The 26,706-nt window shown below is 45.1% G+C and overlaps 1 protein-coding gene across 1 annotated transcript in view; it reads right to left on the minus strand.

Annotated features, from left to right (window-relative positions):
• Positions 1-26,706, minus strand: part of Cystm1 (cysteine-rich transmembrane module containing 1) — a 60,094-nt gene that overhangs the window by 19,272 nt on the left and 14,116 nt on the right. Inside the window, exon 2 of the mRNA XM_005382046.2 lies at positions 25,794-25,981. Within this exon, the coding sequence (XP_005382103.1) occupies positions 25,794-25,981 (188 nt within the window). The remainder of the gene's footprint in view (positions 1-25,793; positions 25,982-26,706) is intronic.

The raw sequence follows: 26,706 nt of genomic DNA on the forward strand, positions 1-26,706 counted from the left end.
ACAGGCATGAGCTACCACATTCAGCCTCATATTTTGGTTCTTATCTCTGGTTTCTGGTGCATTAACTCCTCCCTCAAGGCAGGTCACAGAAACTAGAATTTCTCTTCAAAGTAGGTCACAGAAACTCTAATCTTCCCCTGCCTTTCTATCTTGGAAGTGGCCATAAAGAAACTCCTGGGGCTGGGGATTTAGCTCAGCGGCACAGCACCTGCCTGGCAAGTGCGAGGTTGTAAGTTTGATTCCCAGTACTGGAAAAGAACCAAAAAACCGAAAGAAAACAAAAAGAAACCCCTGACCAAGAGTAATCACATGCCCCTCCTCGTTCCAAGGGTCCTGTCCCATACCCTGGATGGAGCAACGTTGCAGAGACAGGCCACCCTGGGGTTCTCCACTCTGCCATCAGCACACCTCTATGTCCAGTCATATTTCCAATCAGCTGTGTGTGCTTCAGTTATATTTATGCCATGAAGTCTCCATAAAACCCCCAAGCACAGAGTCTGAAGAGCTCCCAGTAGCCTAGCCTGTGGGTCTCAGAAGGTGGTGCGACTGGAAGAGGCAGAGCAGCACGTGTGCCCTTGTCTCCATCCCTTCTGTTAGGGTCTCTTTATCTATATCCTTTATAATAAATGTAAACAGGAATGTTTGCCTGAGTTCTGTGAGCCACTCAAGCAAATTAACTGAACCCAAGGAGGGGGCCGTGGAAACTGATTAAAAGCAGGTCGGTCAGTACTGTACACGTGCAACACTGGGGGTTCGAGCCTGGCAGCTGAAGGGGGCAGACTTGGGACCCTGTGGCATGGGACATGCCCTTCAGTAGACAGTGTCGTAACTGAACTGGATTAGAAGACCTAGATTTGGTGTCTGCTGCTACAGAACTGACTGCCTGCTTGCTTACTGGTGGGGGGAAGTTCCTATAGCTTTTGAGGTCACAGAGCTCTTCCGTCTTTACTGCAGTGAGGCAGCAGAGGAAAAACAGGCACTTCTTTTTCCTGACACAAGGGATGTTCCCAGTCCAGATCACAATTCTCAAAGATATCTTGTTCCAATTTAGTGGGAAACACAATTTTTTTTTTCTTTTGGTCTTTTTGAGACAGGGTCTTACTATGCAGTTCAGGCTGGCCTTGAGCTCACTTTGTAGCCCAGGCTGGTCTCAAACTCACAAGGATCCTCCAGCCTCAGCCTCCCAAGTGCTGGGATAACAGGCATGTGCCACCAGACCTGGCAGAAAACACAGTTTCAAAGCAGGGATTTTAATAAGACATGTCAAACTAGATATAAATCCAGGATCATCTACTTACTGGCCATGTAACCTCGGCCAGGTGATAACATTTCTTTGCTTTAAAATAGGGGTAGTATTGGTAATCTGTACCCCACAAGGGTGCTGAAAAAATTATGGATCATGCATGTGAAACACCTGGCACAGTGCCTATCACTGCAAAGCTTTAATGAATGCTCACTGATGTTATTACTATTATTCACATGACTACGACCTTTCAGGCAGGCCCCTCCCCTGACCCAGGGAAGAGTGCGCCTTGTAGACAGCGCTAGACAGAGAGAAGGAAGCGGGCTCACCTGGACTCTGGGGAGAAGCTTCAGAAATGAGGAGGGTGAGAGGCGAAACCACAGGCTTTTCTAGAAGTAAAGGGCATGCCAGGATCACCCAGCCCTTCAATGAGTGTTGAAGGTTGCACTAAAGGTGACAGAGCCTGGTGTGGGGAGAGACATGCCAAAAGCCACCCTGAGGAAGAAGGAGGTGGACTAGAGCAGGTCTTTATCTCTAGCAGACAGACTCACAACAGTAGAATATAGGAATGCTGGACAAGGGACTGCCAGGAACTTAAGGCCTGCCTATTTCTACTTCCTTTTACCCCCAAACTCATTCCCTCGTGCATGCGTGCGCGTGCGCACACACACACACACACACACACACACACACAGTCACTTTTCCTTTGGCCTCAACCATGTGGCATCAGAAGTCCGGTCATGTATCTTTGGAAAATATGGCCCTGGGGAGCCCAGGGCCCAGGGCAGAGCACATTTCCAAGGTCAGGTGACAGGAAGCCCTATGCTGAGCCCACAGCATGGGCACCATCAGGAAGGAGCTAGGGACTGCAGCCAAGGGGCTGCAGATACACCTGTATCCTGGTTCCAGCCTTGTCAGAACACCGCATGGGTTGGATTGTGCCTTCTAGACCTCCTGCAACCTTCCGTGGACCCTGAATGGGAAGTGACACCCATGGTCAGAGATGCCAGCCCACCTCTAAAACTGGTCAGGCTGCATACCCTTTCAATAGCTCTTCACTCTTCTCTGCCCCAGGGCAGAAAAGCTCCTCATTCTCTTCCATGTCAGCTCCAAAACAGCTACCTGACTTCTTCTTGGGCTCCTTCCAGGTTGGGGCCAGCTTGAAGCTGCGTTGTTCTGGGAAAAGCTCCTTGACCCCCATTTCCTGATCCTCTGAGAGCAGGCCTCGCCCATCCTCCTCCCACATCCAGAGCAAACAAGTAAAGCAGCCATCGGAGGCTAACACAGTGGCTGTGGGACTACTGTCCTGTTCTCGGCTCACCCAGCTCAGACCCAGCTGACACTGCTCTAGTCCTCCTTTGTTCAGGCTTTAGTTCAGCTCTGCCTGATGCAGCCCATCCTTGTCACCTCTCAAAATCTGTGTCTTCGCCTATAAAGAGTGGGATTGACAATGGTCTCTGTCATGAGGGCCTGAAGATGAAATGCATCGGTAGCAAAACACCACCTGATCCTTGCCCCTTGTTGCCCTGTCAGAATAGCTGGGAAGGGAACAAACAGCAGTCCCGAGAGGGCAGAACAGAGAAGCAGCAGGGAAAATTCCTCCTCCTCTCTCTCCCTCCCCCATTTTACCTTGCTGGATCCGGCCCCACTGCCTGGGGCTCCAGGCAGCTCTTCCAAGGGGTCTTCTCGACCTTCCCCAGCTTGCCAGAGCGCCTTCTGACTCGGAATTCCTGCCTGCACACTCTCAGTGTCATCATTCAAATGTAGTCGTACAAACAGAAGAACAGAGCACTGAGGCAGAGAGGGGAGCGAGTAAGTGTCTAGAGCGGCGATAGCGAACCTATGGCACGTGTGCTATTTGTGTGGCTATTTGTGTCATCTAAAATTCTGAAAGGTTCGCCATCATCTAGAGGAAGAAGGTATATCTGTGGCCAGTCCCTGCAGCACAGCAGCCAGAAGAACAGGCTTTCACTTCAAATGTCCGTGATGTTTTCCTTTTCACTCTTGTCATCAGAGTATAACAAAGCAAGCAGGACTCTCTCAAAAGTATCTCCATACCCGCTACTAAGAGTCTAAGTTCCTCTAATGCGGGCTGTAAACTTTCTCTACCTGTTGCTCCCACAGGGCCTGAGGCAAGGAAAGGGCAACACAGGATGTTGGGAACTGCGAGCAGGCACAGTGTGACTCTACAAACGCAGCACCAAAAGCCTTCTGGCCAGGGACGGGAGGCCAAGCAGGCAACGGCAGGGTCCTGCACCACTCACAAAGGCTGCATGGCCCAAGTCGAGGTCCTTACCATTTCACAGGCTCAAAGTCTATCAGGATACTATGACTGTTCTTAATAGCTATGCAGAAGCAGTCCGAATTGGTCTGTTTGTAGGTCTAAGGAATTTCTAATAAGAAATTAACACAGTGAATAACCACATAACCATGAGGACAAGAGTTTCATAACCAACCCTCTCTACTTCCTTACTGTCCATCAAATCCAGAGGGACACTGACTCAAGGAAGCCTCACTCAGAGGTGGAGACCCATGACAGGATAGCTGCAGCCATCAGGAGCCCACTATCTCCTAAGTGTGCCCTTAGTGGTGCAGGACAAACCCGTGTAGTAGTATTCCAAATGCCAAGTTCTCAAAAATATAGTTTATTCCCCAGGGAAAACCTTACACCTAACTCCAGTAACTCTACACACTGGGTAAGAACTGGATAAAACAAAAGCAGATTATCAGAGCCACCGGACGGGAAGGTAACACCACATCTGCACACAGCAGCCATGAGTGCAAGACAAGTGGCTTCAATCTTCAGCAGCCTCCTAGTTTCAGGTCCCCAAATGGAGCCAAATCTGGACACAAGGTCAAAATACCAGTGCTACTCAGGAAAGGGAGAAAGAGGTTCAAAGCCAGCAAGGCCCTGCCTACCCCAATAAGGGTACCTCTGCAATCTTAAGGAGGGGGCCAAGTAAAGTGCAATGAAAGATGATATATAAAACTGAAAGTGTAACATGCTGAAAAGCCTATCAAAGATCCCAAGGCAGTGTGGTATGAGTGACCAGCGGTGGTTTTGCTAGTCTCTAAAATTAGAAGGTGAGTAAAGCTAGCATTTGGTCAGAAAGTCTAGCCCTCAGTAAAGAAAGTGATTCATCAGCAAGTAACCTTTTATCTTGCAACCAAAGACAGTGATATATGCCTGTAATTCAGCTCCTCACGAGGTAGGGGATCACTAGTTCAAGGCCAGCCTGGGCAATTTAGTAAGACCCTGACCCAAAGTAAAAAAATAAAAAGGGATGGAGATGTAACTCAATGACAAAATTCTCCTGGGTTCTTCCATCCCTAGTACCATTAACAAAACAAAATAACTTATTCTTTATGTTTTCAGATCCTTCCCCCAAAAAACCCTGAAAGCTGGGACTTGAACAGATGTGTGTGCATCCATGTGACTACAACATTATCCACAACAGCCAAAAGGTGGAAGCAACCCCATTACCCATCAAGAGATGAACAGATAAAGGAACTGTGGTACATACACACAATGGAGTATTATTCCACCTTTAGAAGGCAGAAATCCCTGACATGCTACAACACGGACGCATCTTAAAGGCATTATCTGCCACTCAGAGAAGGGCAAATACCGAATGGTTCCACTTACATGAAGTACCTGACATAGTCAAATTCACAGAGACAGAAAGTGGGATGGTGGTGACCTGGTCTGGAGGGAGTGAGAGCAGGGAGCTGTTGCTTAACTGGCGCAGAGTTTCAGTGTGGGAAGATAAAACTGTTTTGGAATCAATGGTGGTGATGGCTGCACAACAAGCTACAGGTACTTAATTCCAAAGAAACACACACTTAAAATGGTTAAAATGTCAAATTCTGTGTTGTAAATATTTCACTATACACATAAAAACCCACATTCATAGCTGGCGTGGTGGCACACACCTGTAAATCCAGGAGTCTGGGAGGCTGAGGCAGTAGGATCCTAAGTTCAAGCCCAGTATGGGCAACTTAGTGATATCTTGCCTCAAAAAGACCCTGGGTTCAATCCCCACTACAAAAACAAAAAACAAATTTGTTAATCTTCTGCTCAGCCAAGAGGATTCCAGGGCAAGGCAGCACCCTAGGGAGGAGAGACGCCAGAGCTGACATCTCAGCAGGCAAAACCTGTGGCTGGTTACTAAGGGACATTCTCTTCCAGCCACAGCCTCAGTTCTCTTCAGTTTGGTGGCATAGAGCAATCCAGCAGTCCCTGGAGCTAGTGTGGACTCCAGTCAACCAGGTACATATCATGGTCACCGAAAAATGAAATCTACTCTGGCTGTCTGTGTGCCCCCCTGCCCTGCTGCCTGCAGACTTTGAGGCTATTCCACCAATGTCTCCCATCCAGCACAGCTTTTGCAGGAGAAAAGCTGTGGACAGCTGTTCAATCTCCCTCCCACCTCACACGCCCTCTTATTTCCCGATGCACCCAATCTTGCAGGAGAATCCAGAGATGAAAGACTCAACAGCTTAGCTACTCAGAAAGCAAGACAAAGATCCACCTGAGGAAGTGCACAGTCACGTCAAACTAAGCAGGACCAATACACACAAAACGAATTCAGAGTCAGGACAAATCTTTTCCACAAGTTAGGGTAGGTGGAATGTTGGTCTCACTACTGCCCCTTCCTCATTTTTCTTTTTTTCCCTCTTTTCTTCTTCCAATCAGATTTTATTGGTATGTTCACATATACATAATAATCACATTCATCATACAGAATTTGTACCTATATGTGATATAACTTGTTTCTTTTTTTTCCCATTCCCCTACCCTCCCTTCAACCCCTCTTCCCGTCCACTTTTACAGAAGTTTTTCCATTTTTTCCTTTTCTCATTTTTTTTTACTTTTGCCTTCTTTCCTTTCCCCTTTCCCCCTCCCTTTTTCCATTCCCCATTTGAACATTTTTTTCCGATTTCACAATACCTAGTATACATTTTGTTTCTTGTTTTTTGGGTTGTTTTTTTTTTTTTTTGGTTTTTTTCCGGTACCGAGAATCGAACTCACGAACCCCTGCTTGCCAGGCAGGCACTGTGCCGCTGAGCTAAATCCCCAGCCCCAATTTTGGACCTTATTTATACTTTCAGTTTCCCATACCAGAACAACAATGCAGTTTTTATACATGTGTCCAATTTACTTCACTTAAGATTATGGTCTCAAGGTGCATCCATTTACCTAGAAATGTCTTGACCGTATCCTTCTTTATGGCAGGGTAGTACTCCATTGTATAAAAAACCACATCTTTATCCATTCACCACCTGATGGGCATTTGGGCTATTTCCAAGATTTGGCTATTATAAGCTGCACCACTCTATCCTTTTTCCTCCCCTATGTGACTGCAACAAAATTTAAGTAAATAATGGCTAATGAGTGGTTTACCAAGAAATATGCATCTCCTGAGACTGCCCCTGGCTGCCACAGCCTGCCCTTACCACCTGGTTCCTCCTGACCCTGAGGGCCAGCATGGCCTGGTGGCCTCTCCCCTCAGAAGTGGAAAGGTTAGTACACCTCATCTAGCAACAGGGAAGAAGCTTGGACCAGGGACTCATGAGAAAACAGCAAGGAAAGAAAAAAAGAATGGAACACAAATAGAAAGTGACTCAGAGTCCACAAACCCCAATGTCAGTGGCCCTGAATATAAGGCAACTACTGCCATGTCATTAGAAGGCTGAACAGAAATCAGCAAATGATTGTTTTCTTGGTTATCAAGCACTGGGTTACAGGGAAAAAATCCAGAATGGTTACTTTGAGAAGAGCCAGTCCTTTGGAACTTGCCCAACTGGGCAGAGATCACCAAGGAGGAAGCTGCTAGGTTTTGCCAATTAGTATCCAGGCACAGAAGGGCACAGGCTGCTGTTATCGGCAACGTCAGCCTGACTCATATGAGTGCCACCCCAGGAGCCTCACTCAAATAGTACTTACTGCATTTTCTAAGAAGGTAAATACTGCCCTATCATTTTTACTGAGCACAAGGTGTGTTTTATCTTAGGTATACAGACCACAACTGGCTTCTACCCGTACCAGATTCCTGTGTTACTGATTAACAGCTCCAGCAGATATATTTATGTAAAACACTGCTGGCTGTTCTCTACCACCAGGCAAAAATAGCTGTTTTCTCCTCAATGCAAAGCAGTTTAGAGCTCAGCACACAGTGCACTGAGGCCAGGACCAGGACACGATGACATTCCCTATGAACATGGTGAGAAGGCAGCCCAAGGCCTGTCCCTTGCATTCCCCCTCCTCCACCCAAGCACATGCCCACCATTTCAGAGAAAGAAAGGCTGTTCGTGTAGACGGGAAAGACTGTGGGACGCTTGGGTTTTGCCGAGTCATTTACAGCAACTGCTGCTGTTTTGCAACACTGCGGCAAGCCAACATCCACCCAAAAATCAACTGCAAAGGGGCCTGGAAGCCACCACTGAACCCTTGGAGACTTTTTCTTTTTTTTTTTTCCCTAAAATGTGGGGCCAGAGACTTCCCCAGTGGAGACCCAAGAGAGAAGGGGTTTCTGGCTTGATTAGAACTCTGCTAGGTCAGGAGATGGGGCCAGATTTAGAGAAACAACTTCCTTCCACACTCAGCCCTATCAGTTCTGGCCAGCTTGTCACTGAGGGCAGTTCAAAAAAGTCCCCAGTATCATGACCATCTTTCCACCTGCACAAGCCATCCTTGTCTTGAAAACTCTAAGGTCGAAAGCTAAGTGGCCCTGACCTTATAGGTGGAGCAGATTTACAAGGAGCCTCCAAAATGCCAGGAAGGCCAGAAGGCATCTGATTTCTCCCCATCCACTGAGGAGACCTCAGCTGCCCAAAGTGGTAGGTTTATTTATAGCGCTACCAGTTTAGTTTGGAGAAACCAGAGATGGAGCAGAAACACTCAGCAGACTCTGAAAGCCCAGTACACCCCACTCCAACTAGAGTGCTCTCTTGGACAGTCTGTCTACAGCGTGGCTGTTATTATCTGCACAGATCACAGTACAGCAGAACTAACCTCTTGGCCAGGCATCCCACCAGGGAAGAAGTGCAGGACAGGAAAGACAGCACTAGAGTTGGGCACCCTAGGGTCCGGCCTCAATGACAGAGGTTGTGACAATCTCTTCCAGCTTTAGTTTCCTCTCTCTTCCAGCTGTAGTTTCCTCTCCAGTAAAATGAACCTATCCCTCACTGCATTCTTTAAAGACTGAGTTAATCTACGTAGGCCACTGCCTAAAACAGAGCTAGTATTCAGTATATGTTAGCTGTTTTTATTACTTCCAAAGCAAAGACCTTAAGCACAGAAGATAGGGGTTCCCAATGGCCGAGGCACTTGGAAGCAGCACGGGCATTACATGTGGCTGGTAGACCCTATAAACAATTCTGCTTTATACAATGACCTAGGTGATTTTTAAAAATAAACAAGAAACAAAGGAAATAAAGTAAAAGAGGTATTTACTTCTTTAGGATACTGCCTAGGTTCAACTCCTCATGGATGCCGGGCTGTGGGTGACAACCCAGAAAGGCCAGGAGTGCAACCTCCCAATGATATTCACAGCCATCCAGTCATCCTTACATATGTCCACCATACCAGAAGGCTGAGGCAGGCTGTTACCAAGAGCCCTTCTACTAAGCCCACTCTCATTAATCTCCAGTGCTTCACGAGGGGAACGGGATGCCTTCTCACTTCCAAGAGGAACCTTAGTGACCCTCAGTTCCTAATTCCAGTTGGATAAAAATGCTAAGGGCTCTCACACCATTTACCATTTGATATCCACTACTTACTTAGCACCAGGACATTTAGTAGCCCTGGCACAAAGGAGAAGCCAAATGAAGGAACAAATCAACAATCTGCTTTGCACCCATTACCTCCTCTGTTGGAAAGGGTATTTAAGAGCCTGTCCTAAGCAACCTCTAGATAAGGGCTTACCTCACCACTTTCTGAAACAACTGAGAAAGCACAAAGACCTGCCGGCCTTCTGCTTCGGTCAGTTCAAACTCTTCAAATGAGAATGGCACACCTTGAATTTTCCAGCAAAGGGCATTAGGGCCATTACTGGCATCAGGGCCATTAATATACCATTGGGAAACCATTACTATACTGTTGGGAAACAATCTTCCTAGGAGATCATCCTGGGTGAGGGTTCAATCAAACAAAGGGAGCTCAGAGTCCTGAGCCAAGATAGGCCAGGGAGAGTTGGCCCTGTGATCACAGAATATGCCTTCCTGCAGAAGCCTCTTTGGAACGCTTCCTTCAGATTTGCATCCCGGAACATCCTGCCCATGTCCCTGGGCAGCTCATAGTTATCCACAGATTGACAGGTTTTTTTGGAGGCTGAGGAGAAAGAGGAACACTGATTGTTCATAAATGATCCCTGATACATATATTGTTACAAGCAAACATCCATTACTAAACCCACTGAGAACAGTTCACAACACACTTTCACACCGTCTCTCTAACATCCTCCAAGCAAGGCAAGTGTTTGTGAGCTGGAGGTGCAGCTCAGTGGTACAGTGCTTGCTTAGCATGCACAGGGCACAGGATCAATCCCTACAGTTCTGCAAGAACCCAGAACCCTAAAGGAGATGTTTACCCCCTAAGGAAAGTACAACTGAAAGACATCAAAATCTTTCTAGGATGTTGCCACGAGTTTTATGCAGATGCCCTGGGAAAACGTCTGGCGCCTAGATCCCCCAGGGGAAAGCGCAGATACAATCCTAGAACAAAACGCCCATGCATGTGTCAGGAATGGGCTCTGGCTTCAGAAAACCTCTACAGCCCCAGGTAGACAAAGGGTCAGGCCAGTCCAAGGAACATGCTACCTTTCCCTATCAGGATCATTCGATCAAATCAGGAAGAGGCTGCTGAACACAGCCAGAAAAGGAGAGGAAGAGAGTAGTACTGGTTTCTCAAAACCAAAAGGCTACAGCCCTGAAAGCACACAGGAGCCAGCTTGCCAGCAAAAGCTGGTGAGACTTTCCATCAGGGCTATGAAGAAAGCAAGTATCTCCTGGAAAAGGGAACCACCTGCCCAAGGAGCAGAGGCAAGACTGCTACAGCAGAAGACCAGAGAGGTGACTCGGATCTGCTCACTGGATCTGTCTCAATGGGGCAGCTCAACTCACCTCAGCTCACAGGGCTGAAGCTAGGTCCTCTTCATCCCTCAATCCCTAAGGCCCAGCTCTTACAGATGCAGGTGCACTAGATTCAGAGGTTATGCTTAATATACCTGGCACTGTCCATTTAGGTAATAAATTCTCTGTGTGTGACTCAGTTGAAAAAGGTAGACAAAAGCACCAAGCTCTTAGGATTATTATAACAATTATAAGAGCTACTCCTCAAAAAGCAGTTAGCATAATGCCTGGCACAAAAATAAATGAACAATAAATTGTGGCTATCACTGCTATATTATTCTATAAACTAAATTAATAAAAGGCTAAAAAGGAAAGCAATCTGTATTGTGGAGTTTTACACTGTATTAAGATTAAAAAAAAAAGGGGGGGATTAAAAACAGCAATGAAGTCAGCAGCGTGAGACTGACATCAGTGAAAACTGATGTCCATTCCTGAAGACACCTTCCTACTCTCAGGGGCCAAGATGCAGCCAAGGACAGACCTAACAAATTTAAAACGAAAACAAAAACACCAGAACACCCAACAATACTTTTATGCATCATTATATTGGCTGAAAACACATCCCCTAGACAGAGACTAATGCACTAGATGACTTTCAAAAAGGATCACATCATAAAATATATATGCCGAAATGCTAACTGCTGTCTCTGGATGGTAAAATTATGGGTATTTAAATCTTTCCTTTGTCTGTCTTTTTTTCTCCCCACTGCCTTTTTCTATCTCTTTGTGGTGCTAGATAGAGATCAAAGGTAGGACCTTGTACATGCTAGGCAAATGCTCTACCACTGAGCTACACTCCAGCCTTCCTGCAGAAAGATATATTTTTGTAATTTAAAGTTATTTTTAGTGGGACACAATGCCACACCCTATAATTCTAGGTACTTGGGAGGCTGAGGCATAAGGATTACCAGTTCAAGACCAGGCTGCTCAACTAAGGCAGACATTGTCTTAAAATTTAAAAAATGGTTAAGGGCTGAGGAGAGCACTTTTCCAGGCCAGAAGAGCACTTGCCTAGCATGTACAAGGCCATGGGTTTGAGCCCCAGCACCCATAAATAAAGCAACTTCTAGAAAGTGGCCAGATTCCTCTGAGGGCAGCTGGGAGCAGAGCTCCAAGAGGTTGAGAAGAAACCAGCAATTCTGCCTATGGATCATTCTGCACATGGTCCTCACACTCTGTCATTGTCTGTAGTCCTTATCCAGAGTACCGACACTAATCCTTGCTGTCAATAGTCTAATTATAATCATCTTATGTCATACCCTAATTTTTAGAGCATCTCAATTCTGGGGAGCCATGATATAAGTAGAAAGCAGACTTTTAAAAAAGGTACCAACTTGTACCATGTGGCCAGTTCTCCTGCGAGTGACTACCATGAAAACCCAAGGGAGGCTTCTGAAAATGAAAAGGCTGTCAGTTGTGAAGAGGTTCCTCCTCAGGTTTCCCGTGTGGCTAACCATGCTGACCACTGACAGGATGGCGCTAGGTGCCTGTGGCACTGTGCCACATAGGCAGCTGAGGTGGTGACAGCCACATCACCCTGCACACAAGCGCTGGGAGCTGTGCCCCTTGGGTACAGCTAATGCCTCCCAGTTATTCACAGGGGCATATCCTCACCTCCCTGGGTGTCCCCCTCACAAACACTGCAGAGCGGTCCCACCCATGCCTATTTGATCCTGACCTACTCTGTCCCAGCTGTACTTTCTAATTTCTTTAGCTGCCTTTTATCCAAACCAGTCTTTTCTTGCCCACCGAATCTATGTCCTCACTGTTTATATCAGCCTAACTAAGGAAAGTTATGCAAGAGGTAAAGGGAATGTGTGTGCCACGTTTTCAAGACTGGGAAAAGTAGAATTAAGCAGAAAACCCACACTCCACTGGATAGAAGGGGGATTTTTAAAAAGGACAATGAGCAAACTGGTCTGGAAGCAGCACAAGATTTCAAAAACACCTTCTGCTTCCCCAAGCCAGCCAGGTCTGGCCAACCCAGGCAGCTGCAGCCAGCTAAGGAAATGGGATCTGCAAAGAGCAGCAGTCTTTTCATACTCCAGTGACTCTGAGAGCTAGGCGAGCCAAGGTCTTTGAGAAGGCAAGACGGAGCATTCTGTATAAAGCAGTGGTAAACCTATGGCACGCATGCCAGAGCGGGCTGTTTGTTATCACTGAAAGCTCTAAAAGGTATGAAGTATCTGATCAGGGCAGATTTGGTCTCTATTTTCGAGAAGCTGCAAGCAGCTGAGGTAATCTTTAGGAGTCTATAATCCCCTAGTATCCTCACAACCAGACTGTCTTCATGTAACTCACAGGTCCATGAGACTCAGTGTAGTCATCAGGAGCCTATCATCACAGTGCTGAGTAGAGCAGTCAAGTTAAGGCCTGAAGTCACATTTTCTCCTGAAGTGGAAAGACAGCCAAAGTTCATACTAAGCCCCCAGTATACTCACTAAAGGCCATTCTTGTCTGTCTTTTTGAAGACAGTTGCAATTGAAAGCTAGAGAGAACACATCTTACCCAGAGATGTCCTCCTCTACCACTGCTAACCATGTATGCTACTGCTAATTTTGAAGTACTAAAAAAATGTTCTCTAATATCCAGGTGTGGTGGCACACACCTGTAATCCTAGCACTTGCGAGGTTGAGGCAGGAGGAGCAGTGTGAGTTCAAGACCAGCCTGCACTGTGAAACCCTACCTTAAAACAACAACAACAACAAAACAGTCCCTAATAAAATGCATAACAGTTAAGAATATAATCTGGAACCAGACAGACCCTGGTTGAAGTGAAGACTCAGCTAATTACTATTTCAACAGACCTTAGGGAAGTTATTTCATCTCTGAATCTCAGTCTCCAAATCTCTAAAATGGGATACCACCAGGCTCCTGACTGGGTTAAGGAAGATAACATATTCAAAGCACCGGAATAAGATCTGTGCAGAGGGGCTGGGGATTTAGCTCAGCGGCAAAAGCGCCTGCCTGGCATGTGCAAGGTCGTGAGTTCGGTTCCCGGTACCGGAGAAAACCCCCCCAAAAAAAAAAAAAAAAAAAGATCTGTGCAGAAATGGTAACATCTGTTTAGCAGTTGGCACTAAATTAGAGAAGGCACTTAACTGGTACCTGCTGAATAAGCGAGTGGTGGCTCTGAGGGAAAAGGAAGACACAGTTATAAAAGATGTGTACTCACACATGGGAGACCACCACACATGGACATATGCAAGGCTCTTGGTCAGAAACCTCAGGCACAACAGGCAAGACACCATAGCTTCTCTAAACCCCTGGTTCCACATCTGTAAAATCTGGGATAATGTCACTGAAGGACAATTACAAAATTTGGAAGCTACAAAGCCATCAGCCCAGGACTAGGGACCACAGTAGGTGTTCGGTGAAGGTCACTGCCAAGAGCACAGGCTCTGAGTCCCAGCTCTACCAATTCCGGGCTGTGTGTCCATGAACAAGTCAGCGTCTCTATGCTTCGATTTCATTATCTGTACCACACAGATAACAAGACCTACCTCAGAGGGCTGTTCTGAGCACTCAGTGAGTTGACACATAAACATGCCCAACACACAGTATCTACTATGCAAATATTAGCTCTGTTATTTAGGTAGTATTTATTATTTAATAAAATAATATCTAATATTTAATATTAGATGACTTGAACCACCAGCATCACATTCTTCATGTTCTGATGGTTTTACATAGGAATTGGTAGCAAAGAACCAGACTCTATAGTCCCAGACAGCAGATGGACTCAGAAACAAAGGAAGGGGTTCTTCATAGTTGTAAACTCTCAAAACTCCCTCAGCAGGCCACCAGAGAAAGCCATGCATTTTTCAGTTGCTGATGAAAAATACAGAGGAAGGCCTCTGTATTTTCCTTCACAAGGCTCAAAAGCAATGATCCACTTAAATTTTTAATTATTCAGATTCTATGGCAGTGGTTCTCAAAAGAGGGTGATGCTGGCCTTTATGAGACATTTGGTAATTCCCGGAGACAGTTTTGGTTGTCATAACTGAGGAAATACCACCAGCATTTAGTGGCTAGAGGCTAGGGATGTTGCTAAACATCCTGTAATACACAGGATAAACTCCCATAGCAAAAAAATTTCTGGCAAAGGTGTCAGCTATGTTGAGACTATGAAACCCCTGCCCTAGTATAAGCTTGAAATTTGCTTATAATAAAGTATATATGTGGGGGGGCGGACACAACAGAATATGCAAAGATATCTATACAAAGTGAATTACATACCATGACATGTACATGTCAGAAAGAACTGACTATGAAATAACATGATTTGAAATGACAAGGTATCTGGATTATCAGTGGAATGGACAAGAGAAAGAAGGCTAGGACTCAGTGAAGGTAAGAATGGCCCCAGATTACACTACTCAGTTCTGGTCACTCAGGTGTCTATGACGGCCAGTACTGACACATGCACCAGCCCCATGCTACACAATGAATACTCTGCTCCAATCTCAGACCAAAAAATGAGTAAGGCGAGCAAGGGAAAACAGTGCAGCGTTTTCTGCAAAGCCCAGGATTTAACAACTAGAAACAGTTTACTTTAGCCTCACTCTGTCCTGTTTCCTACATATCTCTAAACTGTCCTTCATCTGGAATCACCAAAAAGCCAATAGGGGATCCAACGGTCAGTCAAAATAGACCAAGGACCATCATGGATCTTTCAGTTGGCAGGAAACATTGAATTCTACGATGAGAGTCAAAACTATGAAATTATAAATCAAGACAGCACTGTGAAGGACGAAACCCGACCAGACTGCAAGGAGGGGAGGACCACATGTGTCACTGAAGGAACACATGAGTGAGATGCAAAAGATCCATTGGGGTTACCTGTACTGACCCAGAAAGGCATGAAGAATTTCCCGACTTATACGGAGGAAATAGCATTTGCAGATGGCATGTGGAAGAGGCTGCCTGGGGAGGCTGAGGCTCTGAAACCTGGTAGCAGGGCCACAGCATGAATGCTAGTCATTTATTCTAAGAATAACAGAAAACCATTAAGGAGGCCAGAAAAAAAACATTTAAACCCTTAAACTGTACATACAATTCCTCTTGCCTATCACACAGCAGCTCAGTATGGCCTAAAAACAAAATGGAGGCCAAAAGGATACTGCAAAAAGGAAAGAAGGCAAAGATAGGGGAGGGCCAGGAGAAGGGGAAGGAAAACTGATTAAGATGTAATGTGCCAATACCCCAACATGAATGTAATCATGTATCACAAATGTATCAATTCATAAAAAGGAAAGAGAAATGGTTTCACTCCACACTCAAGGCCAGCAAGTTCTATGCCCCATGCCTTCCCTGGGTTAGGGAAAAGAAAGCCTTTGGGAAGACTGAGAGAAACAGCTGATGCCAGAGCCCTCTTCAAGAGCCACAGACCCCAGCAGGACCCACACACAGCCTGTGGTCATCCGAGTTGAGCCAGAGCAGATGGTCCTTGTGGCCACCAGAGCTCTGTCCCTCTCTTCACTTAGCCGAAGGTATATGTGTTCAGACCATTTGCTGGGTCAGAAACCACAAGCTTCTTGAACCACTGACAGGCCCAGCTAATGTGTTAGGGACACTGACCCAGGCTCATGTGAGACTTTAAAGTGTTTTTCCAAAGGATTCCAAGAAAAACTCCATTTGACCATTAGAAGATTCAAATCAATATCTGGGATATGTCAAGAGATGTGAAGGGAGGGAGGAAGGTTAAATGGACTGAGCAAAGAATCAGGATCAGCTACAGAGGAGTATTTTGCACAGTATCCAACTTTTGCTTAAGAAGGCAGAGATCCAGATAAATCAGGAGGCCCAGAAGGAAGAAGCACTGAAGAGGCACAGGGTGCACTAAATGCAGCCCTTAGCCCCTTCTGAAGGGGAATGGCAGTAACATCAGAGCTGGAAGGACCAATCCTAGAGGTGGGGCCAATGATACAATACTGGCACTGAGAACAGACTTTCAAGCCAGGCATGGGTATCAGAACACCTGCTCTGCCACTTACTGGCTCTGAGCTTGGGAAAATTACCTTCCTTCAGAGGGCCCACTTCCTCAAGGTGGAACTGTCATGCCAATGAACTGATATAGGACATTCAGTGGTCAGCAACAGGCCTGACACAGGATGGTAACTCAGTAGGTTCCATACAGATGAGACGAAGAGGAAAAGGAACCCAAGGGAAGGCCAGAAAGAGAAGTGCCACACAAGATACCCTTTGCAACCAGAGGATAGCAGGACAGGGGTCATACACTTGGAATTCAGGAGTGAGCGTAATGGGCAAAAGGTCCTCTCTCGAAGGAGCTGATATTCTGGTGGGAAGAGAAATGCAGCTTAGGAACAGGGAAACACAGTATGTTAGGCAAGGGAGAGAGGAGGAAGAACGGGACACAGGGGGCAGTCTGTGAGCTTTCTCCAAGGGACAGGAGAGGGGGAAGTGACCAGAAGGCCTCTCAGGCCAGCTAACCGCTGAGCAAGCAGCAGTGAGGCAGAAGCCTGAGGGATCAAAGTGGCCACCACAACACTGTCTGGAGTGTTCCCAGCGAGTGCCCCAGTCAGCCTGAGAAGGCGGAGCAGAGTGAGCAAGTGGCCAGTGCCACAGTGAGGGGGCAGCAGCAGCCTGCCCACACTGGGCCATGTGGTCACTGCGAAGACTCAGGTTTCTCCTCAATGAAATGAGGGACTACTATGGGATCAGCTAGAAAATATGTAGAAAGGGACATAAGCAGTTACATGGCCATGATTACTCTTGAGAGGTGACTTGGAATTGTCGCCAGTGGGGACTCTAGGGGTGGATCACAGTGACCCTTAGTCTCCCCTCCTTTCCTGAGAGCTTCCTATTATTCCCGACCTACACCCATCCACAAAGCAAAAATGTGACAATTTGGGAGAGCACTAACTTCCTCATTGGCCACTGAGGTGTCATAGCTATATAAGGTTTGTTCCTGTATTTACTCTTTATTGTGGTCATGTAACCCCAGTTTTACAGAAAATGAAGCAAAATTCCAGAGAACTGAAGAAACTCTACCTAGATTCCTAAGCTAATGTAGCTTTTGGTGGCATGATGCAATGTCTTGAGGGGGGGCATTGTGTCACCTGACACCTGGCAAAGAAAAGAAGCCCTGGACTTGTGAAATGCTGGAAAGACTTCCCGAGGCAATGAAAAGGGTTAATTGGAGTTTCTGATGAAAGAAGACATAAAAGCCTCAAAGGAGCCAGCCTGTAATTCTATACTTCAGGCTAATCAGCCAGAGATGCCAGACCTCTACAATTCCTTCCCGTCTATCCTCACTGTGACTGACAAAAGCAGCACGAGACACCAAGAATAGTTTGTAGAAGGAGAAATAAAGTATTCTATCACCTCCCCACAATCTCTGATTTGTGGGATCAAAGAGGCTTCTCCCAACATGTTACTCATTTGCCGAGGGCCTCATGGCCCAGAAAGGCCCTCTCAACAGGCACCATTTCCTCCAACTACAAAGGTCTCAGTAGGGTCACTGGCTAGTTTCCAACTCAGAATCCTGGTTGAAAGGCTAATTAAGCTTTAGTACAACTTACTTTAAGTCAACATATTGCCAGACATCACAGACCTGATCCAGAAAGACATGTATAAAACTCCAATCTCTAACTCAAACTCTCCCCTCTCCCTTCTGAAGAGGCTGCCAACCCAAATGTTTTCTCTCTCGCACTGCAGATGTAAGTCCACCCAACGGCAGCCAGTAAGAAAGTTTATGACTCTTACAACAAGGTAGAAGAGACACATACCCAAGCTAGCACACTGGCTGGTATCATCAATGTCCCACCCCCAGTAGGTGTAACATGGAGAAGAGTCATCAGTCTTTCCTGCCAAGCCCTATCCAAGAGATTCACAAGAGTTACACAGCAAGGGGAGGATCTCAGGACTGTGGTGAGAGGACCAGATGTCCACTGTGAATTCCACAATCACCCTTCAAAATGGCAGTATTTCCACTCATCTAACACACAATTACTGAGCATATACTATACACCACGCGCTCAGCACTGTTCTAGGAACTATGGAAAGAGAGATGAAGGGCAGAGTAAGCTCTGCCTTTACCAAGCTTCCAGGGGGAAGCAGGATCTACCCAAAGACCCAGGATGACAAGCAAGTTGCCCAAGTTCTAGTGTGAATGAAGGGATTTAAATCTAGCTTTATCATACACCTGTCTTCTAGCAAACTGAGTCCTGCTATAACTTCTAGGTAGCTTAGTGTTATGTGTGGGGAAAGGTTCCAGATACAAAAAGGAAGGGGAGGGGGACGTGAAAAAGGCTATTTTCCTTTGATGGGTATTTGAGAATTTCCGCAGAATCTTCGAGATGCACTTAGCTTGGGATCATGATGCTTCTATCCTAGTCACAATTCACTGATGTTGGCAAGTCACTAAGTCTCTAGGCTCTAAAAAGAGGGGGTTAACTTAGCAAGGAATGAACTTAGTAAGGAATGATAGCCTTCATGTGGGTTTATCTTCGCTAACAATTCAAACCTACTCAGAGCAGTTGCCTAGAATCTTGGGTAAGATGGATTCTGAAGCCACATTCATGCCCAGCACAAAGAATGGACACTGACTAGCGATGTCTGCTATGAGATTCAAAGAGTGACTGACCTGGCTGGTTACCTGAGGAGACTTTCTAATAATTTGAGGTTATCTAAGTGGAAGTCACTTTACTTTGGTGATAGAATTATAACCTTTCTTCTTTTATGAACCTCTAACCAACTGACAGAATTTTCCTTAGAACAGCCTATATTCTGATATCAATCAGAAGTCTCACAATAGAGATTGTGTATAATCTTTGACTTTTACTAGTCCTGTTACTATGACATATTCAGGAGAATCTAGAAATAGCTGCTACTCAGACTGCTTCACTGAACAGGACATCATCTGTCACCTCTGGGACTTGGGGTACTATTTCCAAATATCTCCCATCACGTGTGCCATCTTGCAAAGTGACTCCACTGACCACAACCCCATCCAGGAGTGAGGCAGGTTTTCCCTTCCCTAGAATCTACTGTAGATAGAGTTGTGACTGCTTTGACCAAAAGAGTAGGGTAGAAGTGACATTCTGAGACTTCTGAGCCCATGGGGTAAAAAAAAGCCTGACAAGTCATCAGATATGGTAATATAAGGGTTGGGGAGATCTGGGGAAAAGGTATACAAAATCATTTGTACTATTTTGGTAATGTTTTAGGAAGTCTGAAATGTTCTCAAAGGTAAAAGCTAAATAAATTTTTTGTTTTTAAAGGAAGGTATGGAACCTTCCACTTTTTGCACTCTCACACAAAAAGGGCCCAGTTACCCTGAGGATATGCCACGTAAGTGTACTGATTGGCCCCATGGGGGCAGGGAAGTAGAGAGGTAAAGAGAAGGTAGAGAAGACATCCAGCCCCCAGGTACAATCATTAGAGATGAGATTTGTTTTCTTTATAGAGTTGAGATAATTCCTTGTCAAAATTAATCAAGATTCCTCTGAAATGGAAAGAGTTGACAGAACATGGCTGAACTGAACCGAACCAAACCTTCAAGGGAAGTAGGAAGGTCAAACAAAACCAGCAGGAGTAGAGAGGCCCACACCTGGCTGGGAACACACAGAAGAATAACGGCAATTTGGCAATGTATCATCTGAGGGCTCCCAGTGGGCAGTCTGCCCTCAGGCTCCCATCCCTCTCCCTTCTGAAGAGGCTGCCAACCCAAATGGTTTCTCTCTCGCACTGCAGATGTAAGTCCACCCAACGGCAGCCAGTAAGAAAGTTTATGACTCTTACAACAAGGTAGAAGAGACACATACCCAAGCTAGCACACTGGCTGGTATCATCAATGTCCCACCCCCAGTAGGTGTAACATGGAGAAGAGTCATCAGTCTTTCCTGCCAAGCCCTATCCAAAGTATGGAATATCCAATCTCTAAGAATTGGGGTGGTTTGTGACAAACCAACGATAACCAAAACATACACTAAACTTCCATGGTGGCAAAAAGTCTTAAAATTCTGGTTTGGTAAGATCTGGGTACAAAAGGGGTCTCTGAGAGCTCCCTTACTCTATCTGAACCACCATCTTTCATCCTAGAAGTGTTCTTTACTCAGGTACCTGTTCTCTGTTGCTAGTTTATCTTAAGGTTGACAATGAAAAAGTATGAACAGTAAATAAATATATGAAAAAATGTTCAACATCGCTGGTCATTTGAGAAATGCAAATTAAAACAACACTGAGATTCTATCTCAATCCAGAAAGAATGGCTATCATCAAGAAATCAACCAATAACAAGTGCTGGCAAGGCTATGGGTAAAAAGAAACACTTCTCCATTGCTGATGGGAAAATAAATTGGTAAAGCCATTATGAAAATCAGTATGGAGATTCCTCAAAAAATTAAAACTAGAGGTTTCATTTGCCCCAGTGATTCCCTTCCTAGGTATCTTCCTGAAAGAGTTAAAAGCATCACACCACAGTGATACCACATGGTAAACATGCACACCCATGCTTGTAGCAGCACAACCTATAATAGCAAAATCTTGGAAACAGCCTATGTCCCCACCAACAGATGAATGGATAAAGAAAATGTGGTATTTATATACAATGGAGTGCTATACTGCCATAAAGAAAGCTAAACTTGAGTAGTTTTTAGTAAATGGATACACCTTGAGACCATAATCTTAGGTGAAATAAATAAAACGCACAAGTTTAAATACCACATTATTTCTCTGGTATAAGAAACCCAAAAGGTAAATAAGGAGCATAATGGAAGATAGACATTGAGAAGAAGGAAGAACACGCTCAAATGGGAAAGGGAAAAAGGACTGAAGGGAGGGGAGGGAGATGGGAAAAAAGAAAAACTAGAATGTATTATGTACAGGTACAAATTCCCTATGATGAATGTGATCATTATGTATGACAAATATTTACTAATTTTTAAAAAATTAAAAATAGATAAAATACACACAATAGACTATTAGCCATAAAGAAGAATGAACTTCTGATATTTGCATAGAAATGGATTGAACTTATGATATCATATTAAACACGATTTAGAAAGACAAGCATCATGTTTCCCCTCACATGAAAGTAGAAGGGATGCGAACATTAGGCAAGAGGAGGTGAATAAGGGTGTAAAGGAGGGCAGAAAGAGTGACAGACATGACTAAAATGTTATGTACATATATCAAATCTTGAGATAATATTTCTATTTTTAAAAAGTACTATATTAAACAATGGTAGAAAATAAACCTTTCTTTTTCAGATAAAAATAAATATTTAAGGCTGAGGTTCTGTCACTTGTAGCCTTAAAATGTGGAAAGCCTAAACCACAATAGTAAGAACAGGCTGACTGAATTCAGACAATAAGATGCTAAACTGAATATAAAAAGGAAACTAACTGTATTTGGAGAGAGAGGTGGTGCTTTAAAGAAGTCTGTGCTGGGTGTAAGTGAGGCACAGGGCAGGGGCAAATTCTACTGGAGTATGCCACAGGTGAGCTTCACGGAAATGCCATTTTACTCTCCAGAAGCGTGTGACACAGAGTGGGATGAAGAGGGTGGGGAGTGAAGGTGCAGAAGAGCAGAGGTAGGGCACACAGACCAGCAAGGCAGGTCAGAGACCTGATCTACATGTAAACTACTTAAATGACAGATTTTAAGCCGATGTAGCTATTGGAAGGTGGCATGTTTTTCACATGGGAGGGATGTGAATTGTTGAAAGCAAGATAGAGAAATGAAACTCAACCCTTCCCTTTTCCCTCTGACAGCCAGAGGGGCATCGTCTGACTTTCCCCTCCCCTCCCCAGGGTGGCCCAGGCCAGCTGCCTCCGTGCTTCTTCCAGGCAGCCCGGGCATCCAGTGTGGCTGACAGCCTTTCCGCACAGCCCCATCCCCTACCTCTGAGCCACTGCTGCTGCCTCCGTGAGGAGACGTGGAGGACTGCATCTGACAAGGCGAAGATCATTGAGGAACTAGGGGCCACTACTGATGTCACCCAAGCCCCCGAATCCCCATGAGCCATGGTCAACACTCCATCTCCTCCTGGAGACTGCTCAAAAGCAGCAGAAGACACAATTTCAGCCCCTGCCATTTTCATAGAAACTGGCAGTCAAGCCACAGCCTCTCCTACAGCTCAGCAAAGCTGTTACCATAACAGCCAAGGCTATCCTAGATGCCCCATTAGCTGCTTTGGGAGAGATCTGCTTTTGCCACAGCAAGCCTGAAACATGGACCTACTCCAGATGACTGCCCTGCAGCTACTCCGGATGATGGCCACGCAACCCCTTCAGATGCCTCCACCCACCCTTTGGTCATTACTTCAAAAGCCCCCAAATAGGTCTGCAAATTATGAGCTGCACATGTGTGAGCCACTCTTCTCTACATCTGCAGGATTCCCACACACTCCTGGGATAAGTCCCACAGGACTCCCTCCTATGCACTACCCCACTGTGCTACAGTCCAGGCCCCAATGAAAGCCTCATTCCGGTAATTCTACTGCCTATTCAAGATTCTTATCTTGGGTACAGCAGGCTAAGCGGGTTGCTCTTGGAGCTGTAACACTAAAGTCTATTACCTTTGAAGAGCTCCAAAGAGTGGCGGAACAGGAAAGAATTAAGAGCAGTGCAGACTGGTGGAGACCAGTAGTGATGTGCAGAGATTTTCAGTGACCCATAGAGAGCCTCAGAGAGTCACTGGAAGCTACTAGAAAAGCTCCAGAAAGCCACGGAAGGGGCTATAAACACAAGGTGCTAAGGAGCTGCTAAGGGTATCTGAGAGCCACCAGGAGCTGTAATGCTAAGAGCTGAAGAGGCACAGGCACTCAGAGCTCAGACCTGTAATACTAAGGGCTGATGGTTGGCACACAGTTGGTCCCAGGGTAGATCACATGAAGCAGAGGAACCTCCCTGCTAACTCAGAAAGGCATGAGCAATAAATCATTGCTCATTATTTTAATTATTTTAATCATTATTTTAATCCACTGAATTTTGGGGTGATATGTTATACAGTACATAACTGAAACAAACTTGCTGAGCCTCAGCTTCTAACTCTGTATCATGGGACTGATACTACAAAGTTGTGGTGACAATGACATAAGGCTAATTCCAAACACTGTGCTCAAAAAACACTAATTGTTGTAGTGGTTAGTTTTAAAAGCTGCCCAGGATATCCTTGACATAACCTTCAGGTGTGCCCTCTGGAAAGCCTTACTCTCACAAGTATCTGTTGCTTCCAGTCACATAGTTACCCAAGACAAATGGAAGGGTTTGGTTTGGATTTGTTTTTGTGGCTATAACATCTGAAAAATGAACTTTGGGTAATAAACAATGACCAAAGAAGGTTCTGCTTAGATTAGCCATCTTCTCCACCTACCCATTCATGCAGTGAGCTCTTACTAATTATCAGACATCATTAAGTAAGGCTGAAGGAGATCCTCCCTTCTTTTAAAAAGAAACCATTTCCACCTGTGTAGCCATTGCCAGAAAGTACTACAAACTTGAACTTTAGCAGGGAGAATCTGCAGCAGTAGATGAACCTAAAATCATTCTTCTGAAGAAAAAAAATGTAAATTTCCAAACAGAGCTCAAATACACTGAAGGGGAATACATGATCCTGACTGAGATCCCCAAATAATCCCAAGAGCAAGGAATAAAATCATTTCCCCCAAGGGTTCATTCCTTAGGGAGCCTACATCCCTAAGGGGTCCTATTTACAAGACCTGGACTTCAGATGAGAGAAAAATTTACCATTTGATGTCACCTGCTATGTTTGGGTACAGACTGGGACCAGGCAGTTAATAACTCAGAAACTAATAACAGAGAAATTCCTGTGCATATCTGTAGGAAGGAATGTCCAAGAGCTTTCAGCTGCCTTTGTGAAAACAATCATCTTGTTGAAGGCGTGGTGTGCTGAGGGGGAATGACCAGATTCTGAGTGCTAACCTTACCAGTGGATTAACCCATGGATGAACATGGCTGAATGGGCTATCAGGCGGTGGGCCTAGCTAAAGAGAGTGGGCTGTGGGAACGTGGCCGCAAGTACAGTGATACCATGGTGCTCCTTAACTGACTCAGGGAGGCATGATGAGTACAGACAACAGTGAGGACTAAGCAAACCGTTTGGGCTGGAAAAGGCAGCAGGTCACAGCAAATGACACTGACAAATCCTAGGTTGTGCAGCAGGTACCAAATAAATGAGGAAAAATGGGAAAAATCTTCATATCAAAATGCATCGTACCAAACTCATTGTGTTTCAAAGCAACTGAGTACTACATCTTTCCTCAGCCTTTTCCTTCTAGCTCTTTCTCTCACTCTCTGTTTTCTGGCTACCATGAGGTGAGCAGGTTTCCCCTGCACACTATGATGCTTCTGCCTCATCACAGGCCTAAGAGCAATGGAGCTAGGCAAAGACAGACAGAAACCTTTTGAGAGAAATTGAACCCAGAAACTTTTGAGATAAAATGAACCCTTCTTTCCTCCTTTAAATTGATTTTCTTAGGTATTTGGTCATAGCAATGAAACACTGACTAATAACACAAACTATCAGAATTCTAATCTGGAATGTGCTGCTTCTAGTTGAATAACCTTATAGTAATCATTATTCCTTAGTTACTTCACTGTGAGATGGGAATGAGCTCATAGAATTGTTGCAAGGATTAAATGTGTATGTATATAAGGTTGCATTAGCAAATAATAGGCACTTGATTAAGAATCAGCCGTTTTAAAACATGGAAAAACCTATAAAAGAGAAGTTACTGTGCAAACCCAAGGGTTACAAAATAGTCACTAAGACAGCTAAGCAACAGTGCTTCTCAAGATGTTTTATTTTTAATCTTTCACTTTTTGAAAAAGGAAAGATTACATGCTTGAATGTCACAGGAATGTCAAACTGCTCTAAAAGTTTCTAAATGTTTACTTTCACTTTCTGTACTTTTCATCATCCAGTAAACAGGCACTGTTTATGGACTGGCATTTTTCTCAAGACTGAACTCTGAGTAGCACTGTTCTAGCACACAAGAAATTCAGAAGATGACTAAAAACTCAAATAGCAGGTTAAACTATGAAAGTACTTAGTAAAGAAAACCAGCCCCAATAACAGGGCAAGATGACCTGAGGGGGGTCAACAAGTTGACAGATAAAATAACCCCAACAGATGAAACCTGAAATGCAAAATAGGCTGCTAAATCAGGGCTGTCTTCCCACCATCCAGTGCTGTAGGGGTGGCCCTCTGAGAATCTGCTGGCCAGGAAGTCATCAATCCCAGAGGGGACAGAATGAAGGAAGTCGGAAGAACTGACTTGGGTCTCTCGAGTGGGAAGCCACCCTCAGCCATCACCACTAATATTAACCACAAGCCAGACAGTTTCTTCTCTGCCAAAGAAACCATACAAACATTTCCTTTGGTGACACGGGACTACACATATACACAGCTACACATTCACAGAACCCACCTGTGGTCTTAGGAGGTTCCTGAGGTCCACCTTGCCAGCCATACTGTGGGTATCCTTGGTAGGGGTACCCCTGAGGAGGTGGGTAGGGCCCCCCCATAGGCCCGATTGCTGGTTGTGGATAAGGTGGATATGGGGCCGTTGGGCCTGGGCCTGGATATGGCGGAGGGTTCTCTGGGTTCATCATGGACCTGCACAGGGCATACACAAGAGTCAGAAAGAATGAAGATTATTTGCATTTGACATGTTCACAATCAGGTGGTACACGCAAGACTGTCCTCCTGAGTGGCTTGTACCATCAGTGGTACATGCATGACTGTTCCACTGTGCAGCCTGTACCACCCAATGGAACTGTCCCATAGCACCTGATAGAACAGTCCTGCATGTTTCAGCGGTGGTTCAAGCTGGTGGGAACGTGTTAACTTATGGAAATCATTAGGGGAAAAATTTCCAACCCATGAGATCATTTACAAAATGCTGGTGTGTGGGTGGGGGAGAACTAAGTTATATCATGTACAGGTACAAATTCTCTATGAATGTGATCATTAAAAAAATGCTTTATGATAAAAACTCTACAAAAAATAGGAATAGATGGCCTCTACCTTAACCTGATCAAAGCCATCTATGACAATCCAACAGCTAACATCATTCTCAATGGACAAAAACTGAAAGGTTTTACTTTAAAATCAGGAACAAGACAAGGGTGTCCGCTGTCACCACTCCTGTTCAGTATAGTTCTGGAACCACTAGCCAGAGCAATTAGACAGGACAGAGAAATAAAAGGAGTAAGGATAGGAAAGGAAGAAGTAAAACTATCACTATATGCAGATGACATGATACTTTATATGGAAGACCCCAAGAACTCCACAAGAAGACTCCTTGAATTAATCAACAAATTCAGCAGTGTAGCTGGATA

Source organism: Chinchilla lanigera, unplaced genomic scaffold (assembly GCF_000276665.1).
Source record: "Chinchilla lanigera isolate Chin_1 unplaced genomic scaffold, ChiLan1.0 scaffold00017, whole genome shotgun sequence".
Lineage (NCBI taxonomy): Eukaryota > Metazoa > Chordata > Mammalia > Rodentia > Chinchillidae > Chinchilla > Chinchilla lanigera.